This window comes from Alligator mississippiensis, chromosome 1, assembly GCF_030867095.1.
Source record: "Alligator mississippiensis isolate rAllMis1 chromosome 1, rAllMis1, whole genome shotgun sequence".
Lineage (NCBI taxonomy): Eukaryota > Metazoa > Chordata > Crocodylia > Alligatoridae > Alligator > Alligator mississippiensis.
The window spans coordinates 248,037,785-248,059,009 of record NC_081824.1 but is presented as its reverse complement, the minus strand read 5'-3'; the positions used below and the strand labels follow the sequence as shown (position 1 = coordinate 248,059,009).

The following is a 21,225-nucleotide window of genomic DNA, read 5'->3' as shown; positions in this document are numbered from 1 at the left end:
CATCATTTTGCAAAGGGGAATTTCCCTTTTTTCTCTTTCTGCCAAAGCCACCATTGACCTGCAGATGCCAGAATCAGCTCTTATATGACATAGTTTATCTTAACATGAAAAGGATTTTGGGAAAAAGTATCTAGCACAGATGTTAGACTTCTGCTTTTTTAAATTATTTTGAAGCCACGTATCAGGAAGAACCGATTGTTCTGTTGTAGTAGAAAAACTATAATAAAACAGCATTCAGCAGCTCTTCTGGTACTTTACTCCAGCTAAGGCTAAACAGTAGAACTGGATTCAAGAGAGGTATTGCTAGAAGTGTTAACTGCATACTGGTCAGAATTGTTTGTACTCCAGTACATGTTATTTCTGAACACACTTCACGCTGTCCCAATATCATATTCATGGGAAACATAATAAGTAGCTATTCTGAAAGATTCATTTATGGTGCTAATATCAAGAAAACTTGAGGCTCTGTACAAAAGTGCTCCCTGAATGTTTTGCAGTGCTGTAATTTAGGAGTACTTTTTATAGTACCATAAAGTTACAGCGCTCCTAAACATGACAGAAGTGCAATTTTTTTTTATTTATTTGGGGGGGGGGGGGGGGGGGGGAAGGGGAGCAGCAGCTCTGAGCCTCTCTACACTTTCCAGGCTAGGAGGCAGGGGGCACTCTGCAGCCTCCTTGGACTTCTCCACTGGTCAGAAATTTGACCAGTATAAAGAAGTTATTTAAAACTGTTGCAGGTTGATAAAGTGCTGTAAAATACAGCGCTTCAAAATTTAATACCTCATTTAACAAGAGTTAAAATTAAAAACTCTGTAGCCAGTTTTAAAGTCCTGTAAAGCCATGCACTTCTGTTAAGTCATGGCAATAAAGCAACTTCTGTACACACCCCGAGTTTAGATTTTGTATCAGCCTGTTAAACTCATTTAACTTAGTGACTATCAGGATGGATTAGTTTGAATTTCTAATCAGGAAGCCTCAATTTAATCATTGGTTTCCACAAAAAGTATAGGTTTCTCTCACCTTATGCAGTACATGCGTTCCCAGAAAACTGCGAATAAATCGAATTTGCGTAAAGGGAACCCAGTTTATAAGGTAAAAAATAAGGATACATTCCCACAGTGGTGAGGGAGGGAGCGAGGCTGGGGCCAGGGAAGGGGTGGGGGGAGGAGCATGGTGTAGCCCAGTGGCTGCAGGCAGATGGTGTTGGCTGCTCCCGGGGTGGCAGCGGGGAGCAAAGCAGAGGGAACTGGCAGGGGCTGTGGGGGGAGGCGGGGGCGGGCGGGCATGGTTCTTGCTGCAATGTGCACCCCAGGAGGACTGCAGGCTGAGCTGGGCTCTTCGAGGTGGGCACGTGCCCCAGATTTGCATATGGGATGAGAGCAGGCTGCCGCTGCAGGCTGGGGTTGGTGGTCATAGGCAGCACTTGGTGGGGGGTTGCAGTCACCCCAATATTTGCCATAGCCCCCCCAACCTGCCTGCCCCAAGTGCCAGGAAGAGTCCAGTGCCACCATCAGCCCCAGCCTGCAGTGGCAGCCTGCTCTTGTCCAGTGCGCAGATCCAGGAGCACACCCCACCTCCTGGGAAGAGCCCAGCACAGCCCTCCAGCCTACACCTCTCCCAGGGTGTCTGTAGCACAAGAGCCAGGCCCTCCTACCCCCTGCCTGCACCCACTGACACTTCCCTCTGCTTTGCTCCCTGCTGCTGCCACCCCAGGAGTGGCTGACACACCCCTCCCCCCACTCCTTGCCCTACAGACTTACCTCACATATAAACAAATATTGGTTGTAAAAAGGGTCATCACATACAAGCAAAATTGCATATACAGAGCCCACAAAGTGAGGGAAACCTGTACATTCTTATTGTTTGCTATCTTTTATTCATTTAACTTCTTGAAACTTTGCACTTTTACAGAAAGGCAAGAGTTTGATCATGTGCACACAACCTTGCAGAGAGACAACAGGGCTGCTGGGTGGGTAATCTGGTCTGTTCTCTCTGTTCTCCATATAATGCTGTTAACAAGGATGTTATCTCTGGAGACAACAAATTCTCCCTATGCCTGAAGAAGGGTGTTTGTGTGCAAAAGCTTGCAAAGAACAATGTTTCCAAATATTTAGTTGGTTTAATAAAAGATATCACATCTACCTAAAGAGCCTTGTCTGCCTATGATCTCTGGAGATAGAAATCCACAGTTTGAGAACTGAAATTAAACATCACACAGATGCTTAATGGGATCTTCTAAACTGAGCACTGAGTCCCTACTGGGTAGAGTAGTTTTCTTTAATCTTTACTAATCTATAGAAGGAGCCTCTGGGAACCCCATAAGATTGGGCCCCTAATATAGTCTATATGTCCTGTTGTGACCTATTTATAAAACTTCTAAGAAGGTTACATGAATATATTGTCTCAAATAATATGTAAGTTAGAAGTTGTAATCCATATTCCATGATGAGATATCTTTAAGCTTTAATGTATCTTACTTTAAAAAAAACATATAGTTTTAATATATCTTAACAGCAAAAAAAAATTTTTTTTTAACTGTTTAAAAAAAAAAAATCTTATTTAAATCATTGATTTTTATCCACCCTGGCTATTTTTTAATTCTCCCCTTCTCCTCCCTCATTTTAGACCTACTCACTTTGTAAAGCAGCAAAATCTTAAGATTAAATCAGTTGTCTATACCAGAAAGAGAGCCCTATGATACAACCCAGCATTCTCACATTTTGATTCTAATTCTGCTTTTGTCATGCTCCCTCCAAGATGCACGCTAGTAATAATCTACATATTTCAGAGTCTATCTGTTCAGCAAGCTGCCCAAACACAAGCCTTTCCTTTCAGGTCACGATGGTCTGCAACAGCTGCTAAGTTACATACCCAATGCTGCCAAAATAGGTTTTGCCACCTACAGGGCACATCTACTGAAAAGCTAACTGCACAGTAGCCCAATAATACCACGTAGTAGTGCATCACAGTACAAACAGTGTTAATAAGCTACTGCTCACCATTAGGCTACTATACATTAGTGTTATTAAAAAGGCACGCACCAGTTACTGTGCATTAAATTTAGTACTTGAGTATACAAGTACTATATTTAATGCGCAGTAAACACTGTGCATTAATGAACATGTAGATGCACCCACAGAAAAGTTGAAATGGCAAAGAGTAGGACATTTTACCTTAATACTCCCCCCACCCCCAGATGCTGGGGGGGGGGGGGGGGGCGGGGGTTGTTCGCTTTCCAACATGGAGTCTGATTTTACAGAAATGTATGTTACAGCAAAGAAAGCTGGGATGCTCTTCTTTCTGAAGCAGTTTCCTGCTAGCCCAGAGGAGGGAGCAGAGAAAGAGACTTCACTGCTATTGCTTAAATTATTTGCTGTACAAATATCTACTGCTACAACTTGACATCATCAGGAAGGAGAAAGAATTTTATTGGTAGGGTCACATCTTACCTACTATGAGCCTCTCCAAATCTGGCAGATGTGAAAACTGTCTCTTAAACTCTTCACTCCTATATTTGTAAGTGGAACTTGAGAGCTGCAATAACAAAAGGCGTAAAGGTTAGAGCAAGTCAGTTTAATTTCAATCCCCACTGTCTTCATAATAGCAGAACACTGTGCTAATGTCTCTCCAAGAAAGAAAATTACTACCAGAAGGCTGGAAAAGGATAGGCCGTAGCAGAATGCATTAATCATTGCCACCCTGCTAATAAGTGCAATGATGTGGTTCTAGAACCAAAAACAATCTCGTGTCATGCACAACACTGTCATGGAAAGACAACTGAACACCGTTCAACCCAGATTTTGGCTATTTTCAGTAGTTACTGGTAAATTCAAATCCTATTTTACCTCTACAGCAAGTGGTTCCCCTCCTTTTCCCCTCCCCTCGTAAGTATTTTTTAAAATATCTTTGCCATTAAAAAGTTGACATACTTTTTTTTTTTCCCCACAATCTCTAACATGATGGAATAGGACAGCACCTAGATATGGAGTAGGATTTGGGCTGCAGACTTACATACCAGTTCTTCATAAAGTCCTTGTGCACAACTTAAGTTATTAAAGTGCACAAGGACTTTTTGAAAAACCTGTATGAGCATTCTCATCATAACACACAGGTACAACACCAAGAGCCGCAGCACCAGCGCTCCCACCACGAGACTGCCTAATGTACACACAACCCCATATTTAAAGGTCCTGGCTCTAAGGCTAACATGGCGATTCACTCACCAGACTCCTTTCAACCTTTAGCTTTTCCTGGAAGCAAAAGGGGCCTGCTGGTACAAAGAATGATGGTGGCTTTTAAATATGGACCTCATATCCATTAGCCTAGGAAGAACGTAATACACCTCCAGGAAAACCTTCTAATGTAAAAACACATTGTACTCTATTCCATTTTAAATAGCAAGGTCACATTTCTTCAAGTGGAGGGCAGGGTGCTTAAAATGTACACAAAACCAAAACCTCTGCTGTGCAATTTAATGCCTCAGCAGCATTACAGCTGAAACAGGAAGAGTCACCTCTAGGTGTCCCAATAATGGGGTATAAGTATACCATTAAAACTCATTAGATTTAATTTGTACCTCTTTTTTTTTCCTTGAAGGGATTAAATGAGTAGAGGACCATTGCCAATTATTCTAAACAAAGAGACTCCTCAACAAAAGTTCAACATGTTCTGCACACTGCTACAATGGTACAGAACCCAAACGATCCTGGTAAAATAAGCCAGCACAAAAAAAAAAAAACAAAACATACTTACAATACAACACACATGTCCACATATGCATCCTTGCCCTTTTAATCCCAGATAGCTATGTGAACCTTCATTCCCTTCCCCCCTCCCTGCAAATATTTATTACATTGTGTGCTTTATCAGTTAACAGCCACCACCTTGTGGCTGTGAATTCCATCTACGCTTGCAAAGCAAATTCCAGTCCAAAACTAGATTTAAGTCTCTTCTTGGTGTGATTATGCCCCAACCTCATTCATTCTAGGCATGCCTTCTTGCTTCTGATTTTGGAACTGGGACTCCTGCTCCTAAGCATCAAGTCTTTGGTTATCTATGTAATATATAGGATCATGGTGTAGGTCTACTTTCAGGACAAAAGGTTTTCTCCTCATCTAGCTGGTAACAAAAAAGCTACCTTGAGGCAATAGGTTAAACAAAACAAAAAACAGAAAAACCTGCCTAAGTTCACAAAAGCTATCTTCCTTTCAATATTTTTCATTTCACTTTCATTCACAATCACCTACAATTATTCCAAAAACAGAATTAAAGGGATATTTTTTCAGGGTTTTTTTTTTTTAATGTATATAGGCGACAAAACTTCAGGTACAGCTTGCTTCTCCCTTTCCGAGAGGCTTTTGGGATGCAGTAGGGAAAAGGGTTAAAAAACCCACAAAACTACCCATGCATGTTCTTAAAGACAAGCAAACAAAAAAACACAACACAACAAGAAATCACAAAAAATGGCAAAGCAAATCACTGGGGCAGGTCTCACAACAACTTAAGCACAAATCTTTAAAGTTACATGATTACAAGGCTGCCTATTTCGGCTATTTTGTTGGAGCCTGTAAAGATTATTAATTACAGAACATGGGTATCCTTGCCCCAGAATCTGGTCCCCTGTATCAGGGAGGACATAGATTTAAAAACCACCACGTGAAAGACCCTTAACTATGCTTTGTGAGAACTTCCATTTAAGGTTTGATTCTGAAGGAAACGGCAAGGAAGTCAACTTGTCTATTGATGAAGCCAGAAGACCTATGTCAACCCTGCTGTGATTGCGAGTGAGCCACAAGACACTTAACCTAAAGACTGATGCTTAAAGACTTAGAATTTGAGCTTGCAAAGAGGGAACACTAGGGCATTAAAAAAAAAAAATAGTGCTTAAATGGCCTACAAAAAACAAGATGCAGCCCATGGGCACTTGTACACATGACGCCATTAACATGTACACTCGATGAAAATATCAATCTTAATGGCATCACAGTGGACATATGCAAGACTTTTGGGGGTTTTAAGCAACTTTGCATCGTTGCATACCAGCGGGCTTGCGGGAAACAGTTGGATCAGGCTGGGCGCTGCCTCCGAGTTGGGCAGTACCTGGCCTGCTAGCAGCCCACCCAGGTTGCTCCAAGCAGGACTGCCACTGCAGAGGGAAGGACCAGGGCCTCCTGCAGCTTAGGGGCCACTCAGCCCACCATTGCGCCCCCTCACCCACCATAACATGACAGAAAAACTGAAGTTTAGTCCTTCGGGTTTTATTCTATGCCCCACCATTTCAGTTTAGAGGACATAGAATAAAATTTTGGGGATTAAACACCTGTCATGTGTACAAGCGACCTTCAAGCTGGCTTCAGCACTGATTTAAAGAACCATTGTTCCTTTCCTCAGGCAGACCAGAAGTAAGCTGTGCAAGAGCTAGGTGCTGCTGCTGAAGTTATTCGAGAAAGGGAACCAGGATGTAAACAGAAAAATGTGGGTGTGTTTGTAGAAGTTGAACACTGCTTCCCTCAATGCTGGCAACAACCTGAGATGGAAAACTAGAGTCTCTGGAATCTAACACACTAAGTAACCTCTATCTCTCGGGCATAAAACCTGTTATCTCTCCATCTCTTACCCAAAAGTACTTTGTTGGTATAAAAGAAAAATCACATTTGTTTTTCCAGTCAGCAAACAAAGGACAAAGAGATAGTTGAGAGTAGCTCAGTGTACAGTCTGCAACAATCAAAACTAACCAAAACCTGCTCTGCACTTGTGAACTGGACTGACCAGTTCCAGTAGAAGAAATTCTGGCTTCTCAATCTTATTCTTTCCTCACTTCATATAGCAATTAACTTATATTCCTAGGACTGGAATCCTTTCCTCATCAGGCCACAAACAGGAGGCAAGTGGGTTGGCAAACAACAACTGGGACACAAAATAAATATCTATAAACTGAACACAGAAATCTTAAGGCATTTCAGGTTCGGCAAACACTACATATCACACAGACACATGTGTGCATTGTTACGTCTCAGCTGTGTGTTCTTGGGAACCCTGGCACAGGATGCAGTCTGTCTGACTCTCAAAGAATTCCCCCTCCCCTCCCCTTTTTAAATGAAACTGATTAAGATGCAATGAGAGACACACCTAAGACCCTCCAGATAAGGGTGACAAGAGTGAAACAACTGCCCTAGGTCTCATTTGCATCTGAGATGGAACCAGATGACCATTCATTTACATGAGAGATGGAGAACAGAAAGCCTAAGGCAGAGACTGCAGTGAATTCTGGGATCAGAGAAGCAGGGGAGTACTGCATGATGGGGAATCTGTGCTCCAAATGCTAAACAACCCATGTTCTCACACATCCAGTTCAGCATTTATCAGACCAGTTCTAATCTGGATTTACAAAGGACTTTCACCCCCCAGACACACACACACACACACACACACCTCAGTTTAATAGGCATCTTGGGCCGTACATTCCCCGGTCCCACTATGGGAGGCCTATTTAAACTTGATTGACTAAAACTCGGTTGCTGGGTTAGGGAATGCTGAGGCAAAGAGACGGAGTCAGAGGGGGTATGGGCAACATTTGAACAATGGTTAGGGGTTCATCACAGCGTCCAGCCTGTTAGAACCCTAATCACAGGTGTTGCCATACTTTTCCTGAGACGACTGGTGGAAGTCCTCTCCACAAAAGGTTATGAACACCCCAATAATTGTCTTAAGTCTGTTAAAAGACTATAGTAAGATCTGGAAAAGTCATGCTAAGCTGAGGCTTGTTCACAACAAGTAAAAATCCAAAATCCTGATGCTGCAAGCTATCGTTTCTGAAGAAACCATGAGATATACTGATGGGATATCTGCTATCCATAGGAATTTCAAGCTGGCTCCCAAGTATCTGGTTACTCCCTAACCTTATGTGTTTCCTGATTATCAATCAGTTTCTTGAAATGTTCCAAACCAGATAACCCCTTGTCAATAGAAAAGACAATGATTTACACTATTGAGAATGCTTCAAAGCAGCTGAACTGAGGGTATAAAAAAAAAAAAATCTGTAAAAAGCAGCAGTGTACATGCTTCAAGAAGAAAAAACTTGTGTGCTAACACCATCCCCTGTTGTTCTTGGGACACTGGAAGAACAGATCGTTTCTCTCTTCAAGGATTGTGCTACGGACTGTGCCTGTCAGCTTTGCAGCCCGAGTACCTTGGACTGGCGAGATCCCAGCGCTGTCTCTCTTTTCACTCTAGGCATAAATTTCTGAACCTGAACTGTATTAAGCTTGAGCTAAATTTCCCCAAATCCTTAGTGAAACCAGGGTAGTATTGTAATTGTTTGTGTTTGTTTTTTTTCTTTTGCATGTCTATTACTACTAGTACCATTATATATTTCATATGCTTAGCAATAAATAACTTTTATAGTCAAACTGGTAGTAACTGGGTATATTTTTCCTTCTCTGCTTCTCTTTCCTCCTGTGCTCTGCAGCAACGCTTCTTTTACCTAAGCTAAAGATCCCTGTGAAGCCCAAAAATACTGTGGGGTCTGCTCATCAAGAGGCCAAAGACTGGGACGTGCTGAGGTTGAAACACATAAGGGGATCAGCTTGTACAGTCTGATTGACCCAGTTTGACTCAGACGTGCCCTTATGAACTGAATGCTAGCCCATGAGGGTGTCAGCTGGACACCCAGCCGGATTCAGAGGGATTCTGTTAACCCATGTGCTTGTATCTGACTGCAGTTTACTGTTGCTCTGATGAACTGATTCTTGGCATATGAGGGTGTTAGCCTGTCCATGCTGATCAACCCGGCCGGGTCAGGCGTGTCACGTTAATTTGTGTGTGTTTGTGTGTATGACTGATTTGGTGACTGGAGGAACCCAGCCCCATTGAGACTGAGTCCTGCAAGATGGCTCCATTGGGGGTAAGGACTTGCAGAAGGGAGATATACAGCTCTATATAGAAACACAAGTAACACAAGCAGCACATAGACAGAATTACCCAGACCCTAGAAACATATCCCCAATAAATGAGCACACCCCAAAGTAATGGGCAAATCTGGTAACAGCATGCATGTTATATATTTAGAAAAAAAAAAGGAGGAGCTTCTACTCTAGAATTCAAAACAACTACAGAAGGTCCAAAGAAGATGGGCATAGATAAGATAGAAGTTCTGCACTTATAGGGAGAATGCTAAAATTGGGAATGTTCCTTTCTAAAGTCCAGACCTCTCCCAAGTTAATAATCATATAATGCCAGGTATTAGGACATTATCATAATAAAAGCTAGCTATTACACAGAGAAGAGCTGACAAAACTAAGCTATGTATTGCCATGCCACCATCTTTATTCCTTCTTGCAATTATTAAAGAACATTGTGGGTAAGTAACATTTTAATGACATTGTTCTAACCCTTACAAACATTCTCTTAAGTGTGCCACGTGGTTTGTAAGGACTTGTGGTCAAACAGTCTCTCCAGCACTGACAAGTTAAAGCATTACAGAAGATATTCTAGTACCCAGCTGCTTCACTATACACTCAAGTAATCTAGGAGCCTGCCAAACTGCCTATTTAAAAGTGAGCTGAAGATTTAAAAAATGAAACAAAACAAAACAAAAAACAAAACACATTTGTGCTTTCATTTTATATTACTTACCTAAGTGTGTGCGCACACACTTTTATATTACATAAAATATATAGCCGTAAAACAAGCTTCCAAAACCAGTCTTCGTACTGGTGTATAAACAGACCCTTTGCATTAATATATGGTGTAAAAGGTTCCAGTCATTAAAATGAACACTGTTTACACTTGCACATGGTTTTCCATGTTGTTCTTCCAATCGCACTTCATGGGTAACTCATATTATTTAAAACTACAGTCTCTCTGTACGATGCTATGCTTTCAATGGGGTGGGGGGAATCTCAAGAAATATTAGGAAAGGATTCAGGTATATGTAAATTTAGCATGTGAGTAGCTTGCCTGTCCTCAATAGGACTGTGTATACACTCAAGAACTATGATGAAACTGGGCCTGCGAGAAGAATTCTTTACTTTAACGGTTGCCTATTGTTATTACTTTTAGTGTTCCAAAGCCAGAAGGACAAACCACATCTCACACAGTAGCTGGCATCTTGTGTTCTCTGCATTTTATTTTATAGATCTTAGTCTATCTCAATGAATATAGGATGACCCCAGCACTAGTAGGACCTGTATTTGACAGGTATTCAGGTTTCACCAATAGAACTGAATACTCTCTTCCCCCTCCAACTGAACTTTCTGACCTTAGTGACAACTATTGATAAGAACTCAGAGCTGCTCATTGGGTTTCAGCTTCTATCAAGACCTCAGGCCAGCAGCCTTAGCTATTCTTTCTTTAGGGCTAAGCCAGCCACTTGGCCATGAAGATATCATAGAAAATTAGGGTTGCAAGGGACCTCAGGAGGGCATCTAGTCCTACCCCCTGCTCAAAGCAAGACCAGCCCCAACTAGATCATCCCAGCCAAGGCTTTGTCTAACCAGGTCTTAAAAACCTGCAAGGATGGCGATTCTACCACCGCTCTGGGTAGCCTGTTTTACTACTCTCCTGGTGAGAGAGTTTTTCCTAATACCCAACCTAAACGTCCCTTGCTGCAACTTGAGACCATTGCTCCTTGTTCTGTCATCTGCCACCATTGAGAACAGTCTAGCTCTATCCTCTGGAACCCCCCCTTCAGGTAGTTGAAGGCTGCAATTAAATCCCCCTGATCTGTCTTCTCTTCTCCAGACTAAATAAGCTCAGTTCCCTCAGCCTCTCCTCACCAGTCATGTGCCCCAGCCCCCTCACCATTTTTGTTACCAGGCTTGCATTTCATTGTTTCTTCTCCTCTGCCTACAGTCAAGCAAAGCAATGCCACCCCACCAGGAATTCAAGCCCATCAAGGCAAGCAAGCACGAGTACAGCACTGAAGTCAGGGAAGAAGTACCACCCAGAGTGATCCAGTATGAAAAGAACGGGCTGAAGAAACCAGATGTACACCAGTTCTCAGGGTTAATGAAGCGGAGGTTACACATGTTAATTTGTAATTCCTGGACACTATCTAGAAACAGAATTCAAAAATACTACTTAGGATCAAACTACAATTAACTCTAAAGCATCACCTGTACATGCAAATCTACACCGAAACTTGGCTAAAAGACCACACCAAAAGCCAACCCCCCCCCCCCCCCCAACAAAAAATAACCAACCAACCCCTCCTCCCCCCCGGAGAAGGGAGGGAAGCATGTTTTCCTGTTCAAAATTTCTTTAACTTTCTGCTTAACTTCCAAGACAATGGCAGTTTCCATAATATCAGAGACAGAGCTGTAGGATCCCAGAGGGAATGAATACCTTTATGATAATGATTTTGTCACGGCACACAAAAACCGAAGGTGGTACCAAAATCTTCCTGGAGAGGCAATATGCACATGATTTAACCTTTTTCTTAAATTAAGGTGCCATCTTATAATTTAACAAGTAACAAAACAGTTTTTTACCCATAAGAGGGAAAGAGAATACATTGCTGCACAGGATTTCCCATTCATCAATGGTTTGTCTACTCTACTTCTGGACATGCTTGAAAATTGCTGAGAAGCACATTCCATCCACCTGTTCCAGCTCCACATACACCCCCAGACCAGCAAATACAGCCATGACACTGCCCTGAAGACTTCTACTAGATCCTGGAAGTGGCATTGGGGAGTGGAAGTGCCCTCAGGATGGCTCCATTGCCTCAATTCCAGGTTTGGCATGCATGCAGCAGGAATAGGATTGGCAGAGTCCACTTCCTAACTGTGGTCTCGAAAGCACCATGGTAGCAGTAGACATACCCTGTATGATGTGTAGAAGAAACCTGTTCACCAGAACATCACATGCATCAAACAAAATGCAAGCATGTCAATACCCACTCAAGGGAGCATTTAAAGAACCAGGACCCTTTACTTACATTCATTTTCTGCCCTTCTTCATTCACCCTGAGCTGCTCGGGAGAGGAGAGTCTCATAAGCCCAGTGCACTCTTCCAGCAGGCCACTGACAGGCACAGGTCTGTGCACTAGTGTCATTATGTCCCCTTCTTTGGCCCAGCCCCCCTCTTATTTGCAGAGGCTGAAGGAGAAAAAAGATTTTAATTTTTTTCAGATTAACTACACAGAGAAAGTGGCAAGAAGTCATTTTCTCCTTCAGTCAGAAAAGCAGACATTTCAGTGTTTGGTGGAACATTCTCCAGTCAGAATTCAAAGGTTTCATTCAACTACATCATTCCTACTAATGCACTTCCATCCTCAGCTTAGTACCACTCTGAAGTCCATCCCTGGGGTATCCACACACAGTGACGTGCTCTTGATATTCTTAAGCAAGAGTACTAATGCTATAACAGCCCTAGGCCTCAACAAAGGCACTGGTGTCCTAACTCTACAGCACAGTCAGAATCACAGAAAATTAGGGTCGGAAGGGACCTCAGGAGGTCATCTAGCTGAACCCCTTGCTCAAAGCAGGACCAGTCCCAACTAGATCACCCCAGCCAAGGCTTTGTCTAGCCGGGTCTTAAAAACCTCCAAGAATGGAGATTCCACTACCTCTCTGGGTAACCTGTTCCAGTGTTTTACTACCCTCTTATTGAGAAAATCCTTCCTAATATCTAACCTAAACTTCCCTTAATGCAACTTGAGAACATTGCTACTTGTTCTGTCATCTGCCCCCACTGAGAACAGTCCAGCTCCATCTTCTTTGGAACCACCCTTCAGGTAGTTAAAGGATGCTATTAAATCACCTCTCAGGCTTATTTAGCCTGGAGAAGAGAAGACTAGTTCCCTCAGCCTGCCCTCGTAAGTCATGTGCCCCAGCCCATGACCATTTTTGTTGCTCTCCACTGGACTCTCTCCAATTTGTTCAGTGTTGAAGCCTCCCCCCCTACAGAAAGGATGTGGACACAGTACTCCAGGTGTGGCCTCACCAATGCTGAAAAGAAGAGAACAATCACTTCCCTTGACCTACAGGCAACATACCTACCAATGCAGCCCAGGATACCATTAGCCTTCTTGGCAACAGGGGCACACTACTTGTTCATATTCAGCTTATTGTCCACTGTAACCCCCAGATCCTTTTCTGCAAAGCTTCTGCCCAGCCAATCAGCCCCCAGCCTGTTCTGGTGCATGGGATTGTTCCCTCCTACGTGCAGGACTTTGCACTTGTCCTTGTTGAACCTCGTGAGATTTCTTTTGACCCAATAATCCCATTTGTCTAGGTCACTCGAAATCCTAGCCCTACCCTCCAATGTATCTACTACTCCCTGCAGCTTGGTGTTATCTGCAAACTTGCTGAGGGTGCATTTTAAGCCCTCTTCCAGGTCGTTGATGAATACATTGAACAAAACCGGACCCAGAACCAACCCCTGGGGCACTCCCCTTGATACTGGCTGCCAGTTAGACACTGATCCATTGAGCTCTGAACACAATGATTCAGACAGTTTTCTATCCACCTTACAGTCCATTCGTCCAGCCCGTACTTCCTTAGCTTGCCTGTGATAATGTTGTGACAGACTGTATCAAAAACCTTGCTAAAAATCCAAGGTACACCACATCCACTGGTCTCCCCACATCCACAGAGCCAGTCATTTCATCACAGAGGGCAATCAGGTTGGTCAGGCATGACTTGCCCCTGGTGAATCCATGCCGACTCTTCCTAACCACCTTTTTTCTCCTCCAAGCGCTTAGAAATGGATTCCTTGAGGACCTGCTCCATGATATTTCCAAGGACTGAGGTGAGGCTGACTGGTTTCTAGTTCCCTGGATCCTCCTTTCTCCCCTTTCTTAAATATGGGCGTTATGTTTGCCCTTGTACAAGTCCATGGGGCTGGATGGGATGCACCCAAGGGTGCTGAGTGAGTTGGCTAAGGCAACTGCAGAGCCACTGGCCATCACCATGAGTTATCAAAGATGATCAGGAGAGGTCCCGGATGATTGGACATGTCCACCTTTTCTAGGTAGTCCCTAACCTGGTCCTTCAACACTGAGGGCTGCTCACCTCCTCCCCAAATTGTGCTGCTAGGTGCAGTAGTCTGGGAGCTGACCTCCCCTGTGAAGACTGAGGGAAAAAAAAGGGAGTGAGCACTACAGCTTTTTCTGCATCCTCCATCACTAGATTGCCTCCCCCATTCAGAAAGGGACCCACCTTCCCTGATCCTCCTCTTGCTACCAACATACTTGTAAACACCCTTCTCGTTACCCTTCACATAGCTTGCTAACTGCAACTCCAATTGCACTTTGGCCTTCCTGACTTCATTCCTGCATGCCTGAACAATACTCTTATACTCTGCCCTAGTTGTTTGTCCAAGTTTCCACTTATAAGCTTCCTTTTTGTAATTTAGTTTACTGAAGAGTTCCCTGCTAAGCCAAGCTGGTTTTCTGCCATAATTGCTTCCTGCACATCAGGATGGCTTGTTCCTGCATGCACAGTAAGGCTTCTTTAAAGTACAGTCAGCCTCCTGGGACTCCTCTCCCGCTCAGACTGGCTTCCCAGGGGATCCTGCCCATCAGTTCCCTAAGCAAGTCACAGTCTGCTTTTCTGAAGTCCAGGATGCTTACTTTGCTGCTCTCCAGCCTTCCTTTCCTCAGGACCCTGAGCTCAGTCTCATGGTTGCTGCTGCCCGAGTTGCCGTCAACTACTACTTTCCCCACTGATTCTCCCCTGCTTGTGAGCAGCAGGTCAAGAACAGCACAGCCCCTAGCTGGCTGCTCCAGCACTTGCACCAGAAAGCTGTCCCCAATACTCGCCAAAATCTTCCTGGATTGCCTGTGTACTGCTGCATTGCCCTCCCAGCAGATGTCAGGGTGCTGGAAGTCCCCCATGGGAACTAGGGCCTGTGATCAGGAAACTTTCACTAGTTGTTTGAAGAAAGTCTCATTGACCAATTCCTCCTGGTCTGATGGTCTGTAGCAGACACCCACCAGAGTGGAAAGCTGGGGCTAACGGGGCTTAGTCCCCCCAAACTAATTTTGCGGTAGCCAGCGACAGCAGCAGCACCATGGTGCCACTCAGCATACAGCCAGGCCAGCACCTCAGCACGCACCAGCCCCACAACAGCCCTGCGGGAAGGAAGGTTAGGGATCAGCCCCCTCAAATATTTACTCAGCCCCCACCCCCTCCAAACAATATTTTCCTCCAACTGCCTATACTCACCACAACATCACCCTTGTTACTTTCCCCTCTGACCCTAACCCAGAGACTCTCAGGCCTATCTACAGTTTCATACTGGAGCTCTGAGCAATCATATGGCTCTTTTACATAAAGTGTAACTCCTCTTCTCTCCTGCCTGTTATTCCTGAACAGTTTGTACCCATCCATGGATTATGCTTTTGCTAAGAGGAAGCTCTCCGGATGTGGTGCGAAAGGTCAGAACTGTTGCCAATGTAGGCACAACCCATTTTCAAGATTATTTAACTTCTACATCAGCTGGACTGAGGCTCTGATCTTTAGAGGTATTTTTTTTGCACGATCTTTCAATTCCTACCTCACATAGCTCACCAGAGCTTAGATCATAGCTTCTAAGGTTACAACAACATATTTAAGAACATCATTAACTATGGGCACTATGGGCATCATAGCAGCTCCGAGAGCTGCTAATTAAAGTGCCACAGCACCTCATGTATCAGCATTCCCACACTTAAAAATGGCAGTGGGGGTGCTTGAACTAAATCAAGTCCGCTCTGATGCACTGGAATTCCAATGTGTCGAAGCAGCCTCCGTGCTTGTGCACAGGTGCCCAGTCACATACAGAGAGAAATAGAGAACTCCTTGCTTAATAGAATAAAAAGCAAGTGGCCAAAAACAGGCTACTTAACTACACTGCACAGAGAATAAGAGTTGCATTTTGTAAAATGGATGAGATGGAAATGAAAAAAGAAATGGGAGCAGGGAGGAAACACTTTCAATCTGGAATGAAGTCAAAATTCTCGAAAGGAAATTAAAACACAACTTTTGTTTTCTGTCGATTGAAAAGAAACATTTCCATTTTTATTTCACATTATAGCATGTCACAAAATTAAATATTTGTATATGAAAAGCCATTTCAAAAAAGGAAACAAACAAAACCCCCCCAAACATTTCGTTTCTTAAACAAAACAGTCTGAACTTAACTTAGTTTTCTTTCCCTACATGAAATTCTAATTAAAGTGACCTGATTTCATAGAGAATTTAGACTTCAGTGGAATGTGGTTGTGCCAAAGCTTTTCTGACCAGCTCTATAAGTAACCTCATTGGGCTTTATTCTCCACTCAATGCAAGTGGAATTTAAGTACGAAACTATATCCGTTAATACTATTGGTACTTCACTGTATACTTCCCCACCCGCACCCCTTTCTAAGGATAAGAATACAGACCCTATGAAATAAAGTATCCTCCAGATGCATAAAAGTACTAAGCCCTGCTGGGAACATGATAGAGATGCTTCAACCATGGCTGAAATGGCATTCATTCAAACCTCTTATTAAGAATATTATAGCGCTCTTTCACAAACATGACATTGGCATGCAGGTAAGAGCACATCGGATTTTTTTTCTATGTGGATAAAAAACAAGCCCAGAGCAATACCCTACAAAAATACAGATATATAGATACTGCTGTGTTTTGAGAACTCAACATTTGGATATAAAACTTCACATTTGGAACATACTTGACCTGAGGAAGAAACATAATTTTTAAAGGCAAGCAAAGTTTAAATTAGTTGAAACACGATTTAAAAATTAACACTGTGTCCAGGTGGTAAGTCTGGAAGGGAAGGGGGGAGGGAAGGGGAGCAGGGGAGGCAGATCAATGCCCCCACAGCAAAGGAGGGATTGGGGCTGGGACAAGTGTTGTCCAGTGGGGCAGGGGGAAGTGAGCTGCGCTTTCTTCCCGCATGTCTGAGGGGTACAGGGAGGAGGGGGCAGCTCCTGCCACTATGTGCCGCTGGTCACTCCTGCTCTCACTACTCGTCCAGGAGGGCATGGGGGGGCGAGAGGCAGCAAATCAGTGCGGGGCAGGTGGGGACGGGGCTGCACCACAATGTACTCCGGGTGAGTGACTGGAGCAGGCTATGGTGAAGTTTTGAGTGGCTACCATAGCCCCCGCTCTGCCACGCACCCCACCCTGATCCAGGGGCACATGCACATGCTCCATGCCTCCCGCCACTCGCCCAGCTGGAGTTGGGCAGCTGTGGGACAGAGCCATAGCTCATCAGGGTGGGGTTTGCACGCTGCTCATCCGGAGGCAGCGCAGCAGCTCCATCCTGGACCTGCCCCAGTTGGGTGAACGGAGGCAGGGCACAGTGTGGCGCGGACCTGGCCCTGCCCACCCCGTGCAGATCTGGGGGCACACACCCCGCCCGGACAAGCAGCAGGAGCCACCAGATGAGCAGTGGGAGCCGCCTCCCCACACCCCTCGGACAAGCTGTGCCTTCATGCCATGTCTCCCTGCCCCAGCTGGGCAGCACTTGCCCCAACCCCAATCCCCACTTTGCTACAGGGGCGTTGATCTGCTCCCCCGCTCCTTCCTTCCAGACTTATCAGCTGGACGCAGCTGTATTGAGCATAGTAAAGGAACCAAAAAAATCACCCATTTGTAACATTGTTCCTATGGGAAAATTGGTTCCAAGTTTCAACGTTTTGACTTAAGATGTGGTTTTCAGGAACCAATTGTGTTGTAAGTCTGAGGGCTGCCTGTAGAGCAATGATAGCAGGTCCACATATGTGAACACTATGGATTCCTGTCTGAAATATCTGCATTTATCTTGTGAATCATGTTTGTACACCTAACAGGACTACATTGCATGGAATCCCATGACACCCTTAAGAGGATCTCAAGGCACTACAGTAGCCACTGATGCATCCTAAGAATACAGGACATCCCCTTGGTCTTGGGGAGGGACCACCACCAATTTGTATTTCCATCAATGAACTGAAAAACAGGACTTTTTAGTCCGTTCCTCATTTAGAAATTGATAGGGTACAAAGGGTTTAAAACAAGCAGGGTCAGGTATAAAACAGAATAAATAGCCACTCTACAAGGAACCCCTGAAAGGATAAAGGCACCGCAGGGTACCACAACACCCTGGTTGAGAATCACTGCTCTACAGGGTCCAGTGCATTTAGGAGTACTCAAATCTTTTTCTTTAGCAGTACCTTTTTTCATATTTGCAGATTATCAAGTCTCCCCACCCCCCACCCTAGTCTTCTCTTCTCCCAACTAAATATTCCCTGTTCATCCAACTATTCTTTGTCTCAGCGTTATCTTACATCTACCTCCCCCCATCAAATTACCATTTTCACTTATTGTCTATTGTCTTGCATTTCAGGGAGCAGCTTATGATGCAAGTAATGCATTTAATTTTTCAGATAATGCTTACCATAATGAAATCCTGGGCCAAGATTATGGCTTCCTAGTACAGCCACTTTATATTTATTTATAAAAGTAAAATAAAAGTTAAGTGTGTGTATAAATACAAATCAATAAATAAAAGTGTCTACGATATATATAAATAAAACAACACCTACCAGGATTATATTACACCCCCCCCCCCCAAGTGCCATTAGGAGAAGCTATAGTCATGGTCTAGGCCTGGGGTGTATTAACCTCCCCCCCCCCCCACGCTAAGATTATATTATACCCCTCCCCCCCAGGCCAGGACTATTACACCCCACCTCCCATGGACCAAGATATTACACCCCCCGCCCCTCTAAGATTATATTACAAACACAGACACCCACCACCACCCCCAGCCAAGATTATCATCACACAGGAATAATATACAATATACAGGCACCCACCATAAGCTCCATTATGAGAAACTATAATCATAACCCAGGCATGTGTTGGGGGTAGGAGGGCAGGTCCACATGGGTGTGAGACATGATCATGTCTCACACCCCTGCCAAATCCAGATTATAATATGTATACAAAATTCTCTCTCTCACACACACACACACTCTCTCTCTCTCCATTGTGAGACTCTATAATCATGGCCCAAGCATGTATGCAGGCGGAAGGGGTGGGAGGCAAGGTGTATTAACTGCTCCCTTCCCCCATCCACACATGCACCTGGACCATGATCATCTCACACACACACACACACCCCTTCCTCAAATCAAGACTGCATTATACACACCTGAACCAAGATCATAATCACACATCTGCCAAGATTTTATTATACACATACACACATGCACGCCCTGAGCCACGATTATATTACACACATGGGCCTAAATTGCATCTCACACACACAGGCCAAGATTATATTCCCCCCACACATATGCCAAGATTATACCACACTCCCCCTCACCCCTGGGCCAGGAATACATTACACCACGCTGCCCCCCCCCCCACACCAATATTACATTACACCCACCCACATGCATGTGGAATACAGTATATTACGCACACACCCCCACAAAACAAGATTACACTCACACCCACCCAGCACAGGCCAAGATTATATCACAGACGCACACACAGGCCAAGATGATATTATCCCTCCCCAGATCAAAAGTTTCATGTCGTGCACACACACACACACAACCTGCCAACTCTCACTGAAGCTATTCTGGAAATCCCCCCCCTCCCCCATGTCATTTATAGGGGTGCATTGATAAAGACTTCCTGGGCCAATACCAGTGGCTGATTTTTAACGAGCCATACCGGCCAATACTGATCCAATTGCCGATATGCAGCCCAGCAGCTTGGAGAGCAGCATCCAGCTGCTAAGACCGTTTTGGGGGAAGGGGCAAGGAGGGGGACAAGGGCATGGGAGGGAACAGATCATGGCCCTTGCAGTGAGGGAAGGAGTGGGGCTGAGACAGGTGCTGCACAGCCAGGCCAAGGCACGGGACTGATATGCAAGTGGTTTGTCCAGGGGGCGTAGGGCATGTGTGTGTGGGGGGGGGCTCCCACTGCTATGTGCACCTTGAGAGGGTACGGGAGTGGTACGTGCCCCCGGATCTGTGCCAAGGGCAAGGGTGGACTGCTGCTGTGGGCTGCAGCAGCAAAAAAAAGAGCTGTTCCCAGTGGCAGGTCTGGGCAGCAGCCACCCCAAAGTTTGCTGTAGCCCCCTCTCCCTGTACCGCCACCACCTGCCCCAAGTGCAACCCTAGCCCAACCCCCACACCAGGTAGAGCTCAGCACCACTGGGTGCTGGTAAGCATAGAGTCAGGCAGCTGCCCATGGCTCTGCCCCACCCTAGATGGGTAGTGTCTGCCCCTGCCCCACCCCTACTTCCTCCCTCACCGTGGAGACCTCAATCTGCTCCCTCACATGCCCCTTCCCTCCTCCAGGCCCCCCCCCCCCCCCCCCCACTGACTCACTGGTCCGACACTACTCTCCAAGCTGCCACGTTGCACTCCTGGCCATGTGCATGAGTTCAGCTGCACACATGCAGGCAGCATTTATCGGTGACATTATCAGCTATACCAGTCAAAAAAAGCCGATTACCAATAATGTCAACTTTCCTTTTATCAGTGCCAATCCAATATGGACCAATATTTCAGTGCACCTCTACCATCTACACCCCCCCCCCCCCCCGCACCTGGGCCAAGATTATAGCACAGAAAGACCCACCCACATTGCATGCTCACATATGTGTGCGCGCGCTTGTGTATTAATATACAGTTTTAAATTCTACAAGAAAAAGTAAAGCTCCGCTTGCTACCTCTGTTCTAACTCATCAAGATGTTTGAACACCCAGGTGGGATCAACCCCTTTTTAGGACTTAGCTGGAAAAAAAAAAAAAAAAAAAAAAAGGTTTATAATGCACATGACAAAAAAGGATATCCAGCTCCCTTTCCCAGACCTGTATACCCAGTAGGCATAGGAAAAGAGGAAAACAGTGCGATTTATTTTAAAATCACTGTAAGAGTCAGGTTTGACTAAGGAAAGGGGGCAGATATTGTATTAAAAGGGGCTGGATTTATCATCACTTGGTTGACAATAACTGCAGTTTACCATTATCTAAATATTCATTTATATCAGGCTGGATGGAAAAAAAAAAAATCCAACGATTTAAAAAAAATTAAAATAGGGATTTTTTGTTTAAATCGTATTTTTTTATTTTGTTAAGATGCTTTAAAAAAAAAAATCCTATATAAAGATGGTTTTAATTTAAGATACAGTGAAGCTCAAAGATATCATTGTGGAATAGGGATAACAACTCGAGACAATATTGCTGGATAAAGTATATAAGAAAAATTGAACAGTGTGCAAAAAGTCT

The 21,225-nt window shown here is 44.4% G+C and overlaps 1 protein-coding gene across 8 annotated transcripts in view; it reads right to left on the bottom strand.

Annotated features, from left to right (window-relative positions):
- GRAMD1C (GRAM domain containing 1C) overlaps window positions 1-21,225 on the bottom strand; it is a 110,485-nt gene that overhangs the window by 60,004 nt on the left and 29,256 nt on the right. For 7 of the 8 annotated variants that reach the window (XM_019476560.2, XM_059720466.1, XM_019476558.2 and 4 more), the window contains one exon: window positions 3,450-3,534. In XM_019476560.2, coding sequence (XP_019332105.1) covers window positions 3,450-3,534 — 85 coding nt within the window. Of the gene's footprint in view, window positions 1-3,449; window positions 3,535-11,938; window positions 12,099-21,225 lie in introns of all 8 variants that reach the window. The other variant, XM_019476562.2, reaches the window with a different exon arrangement.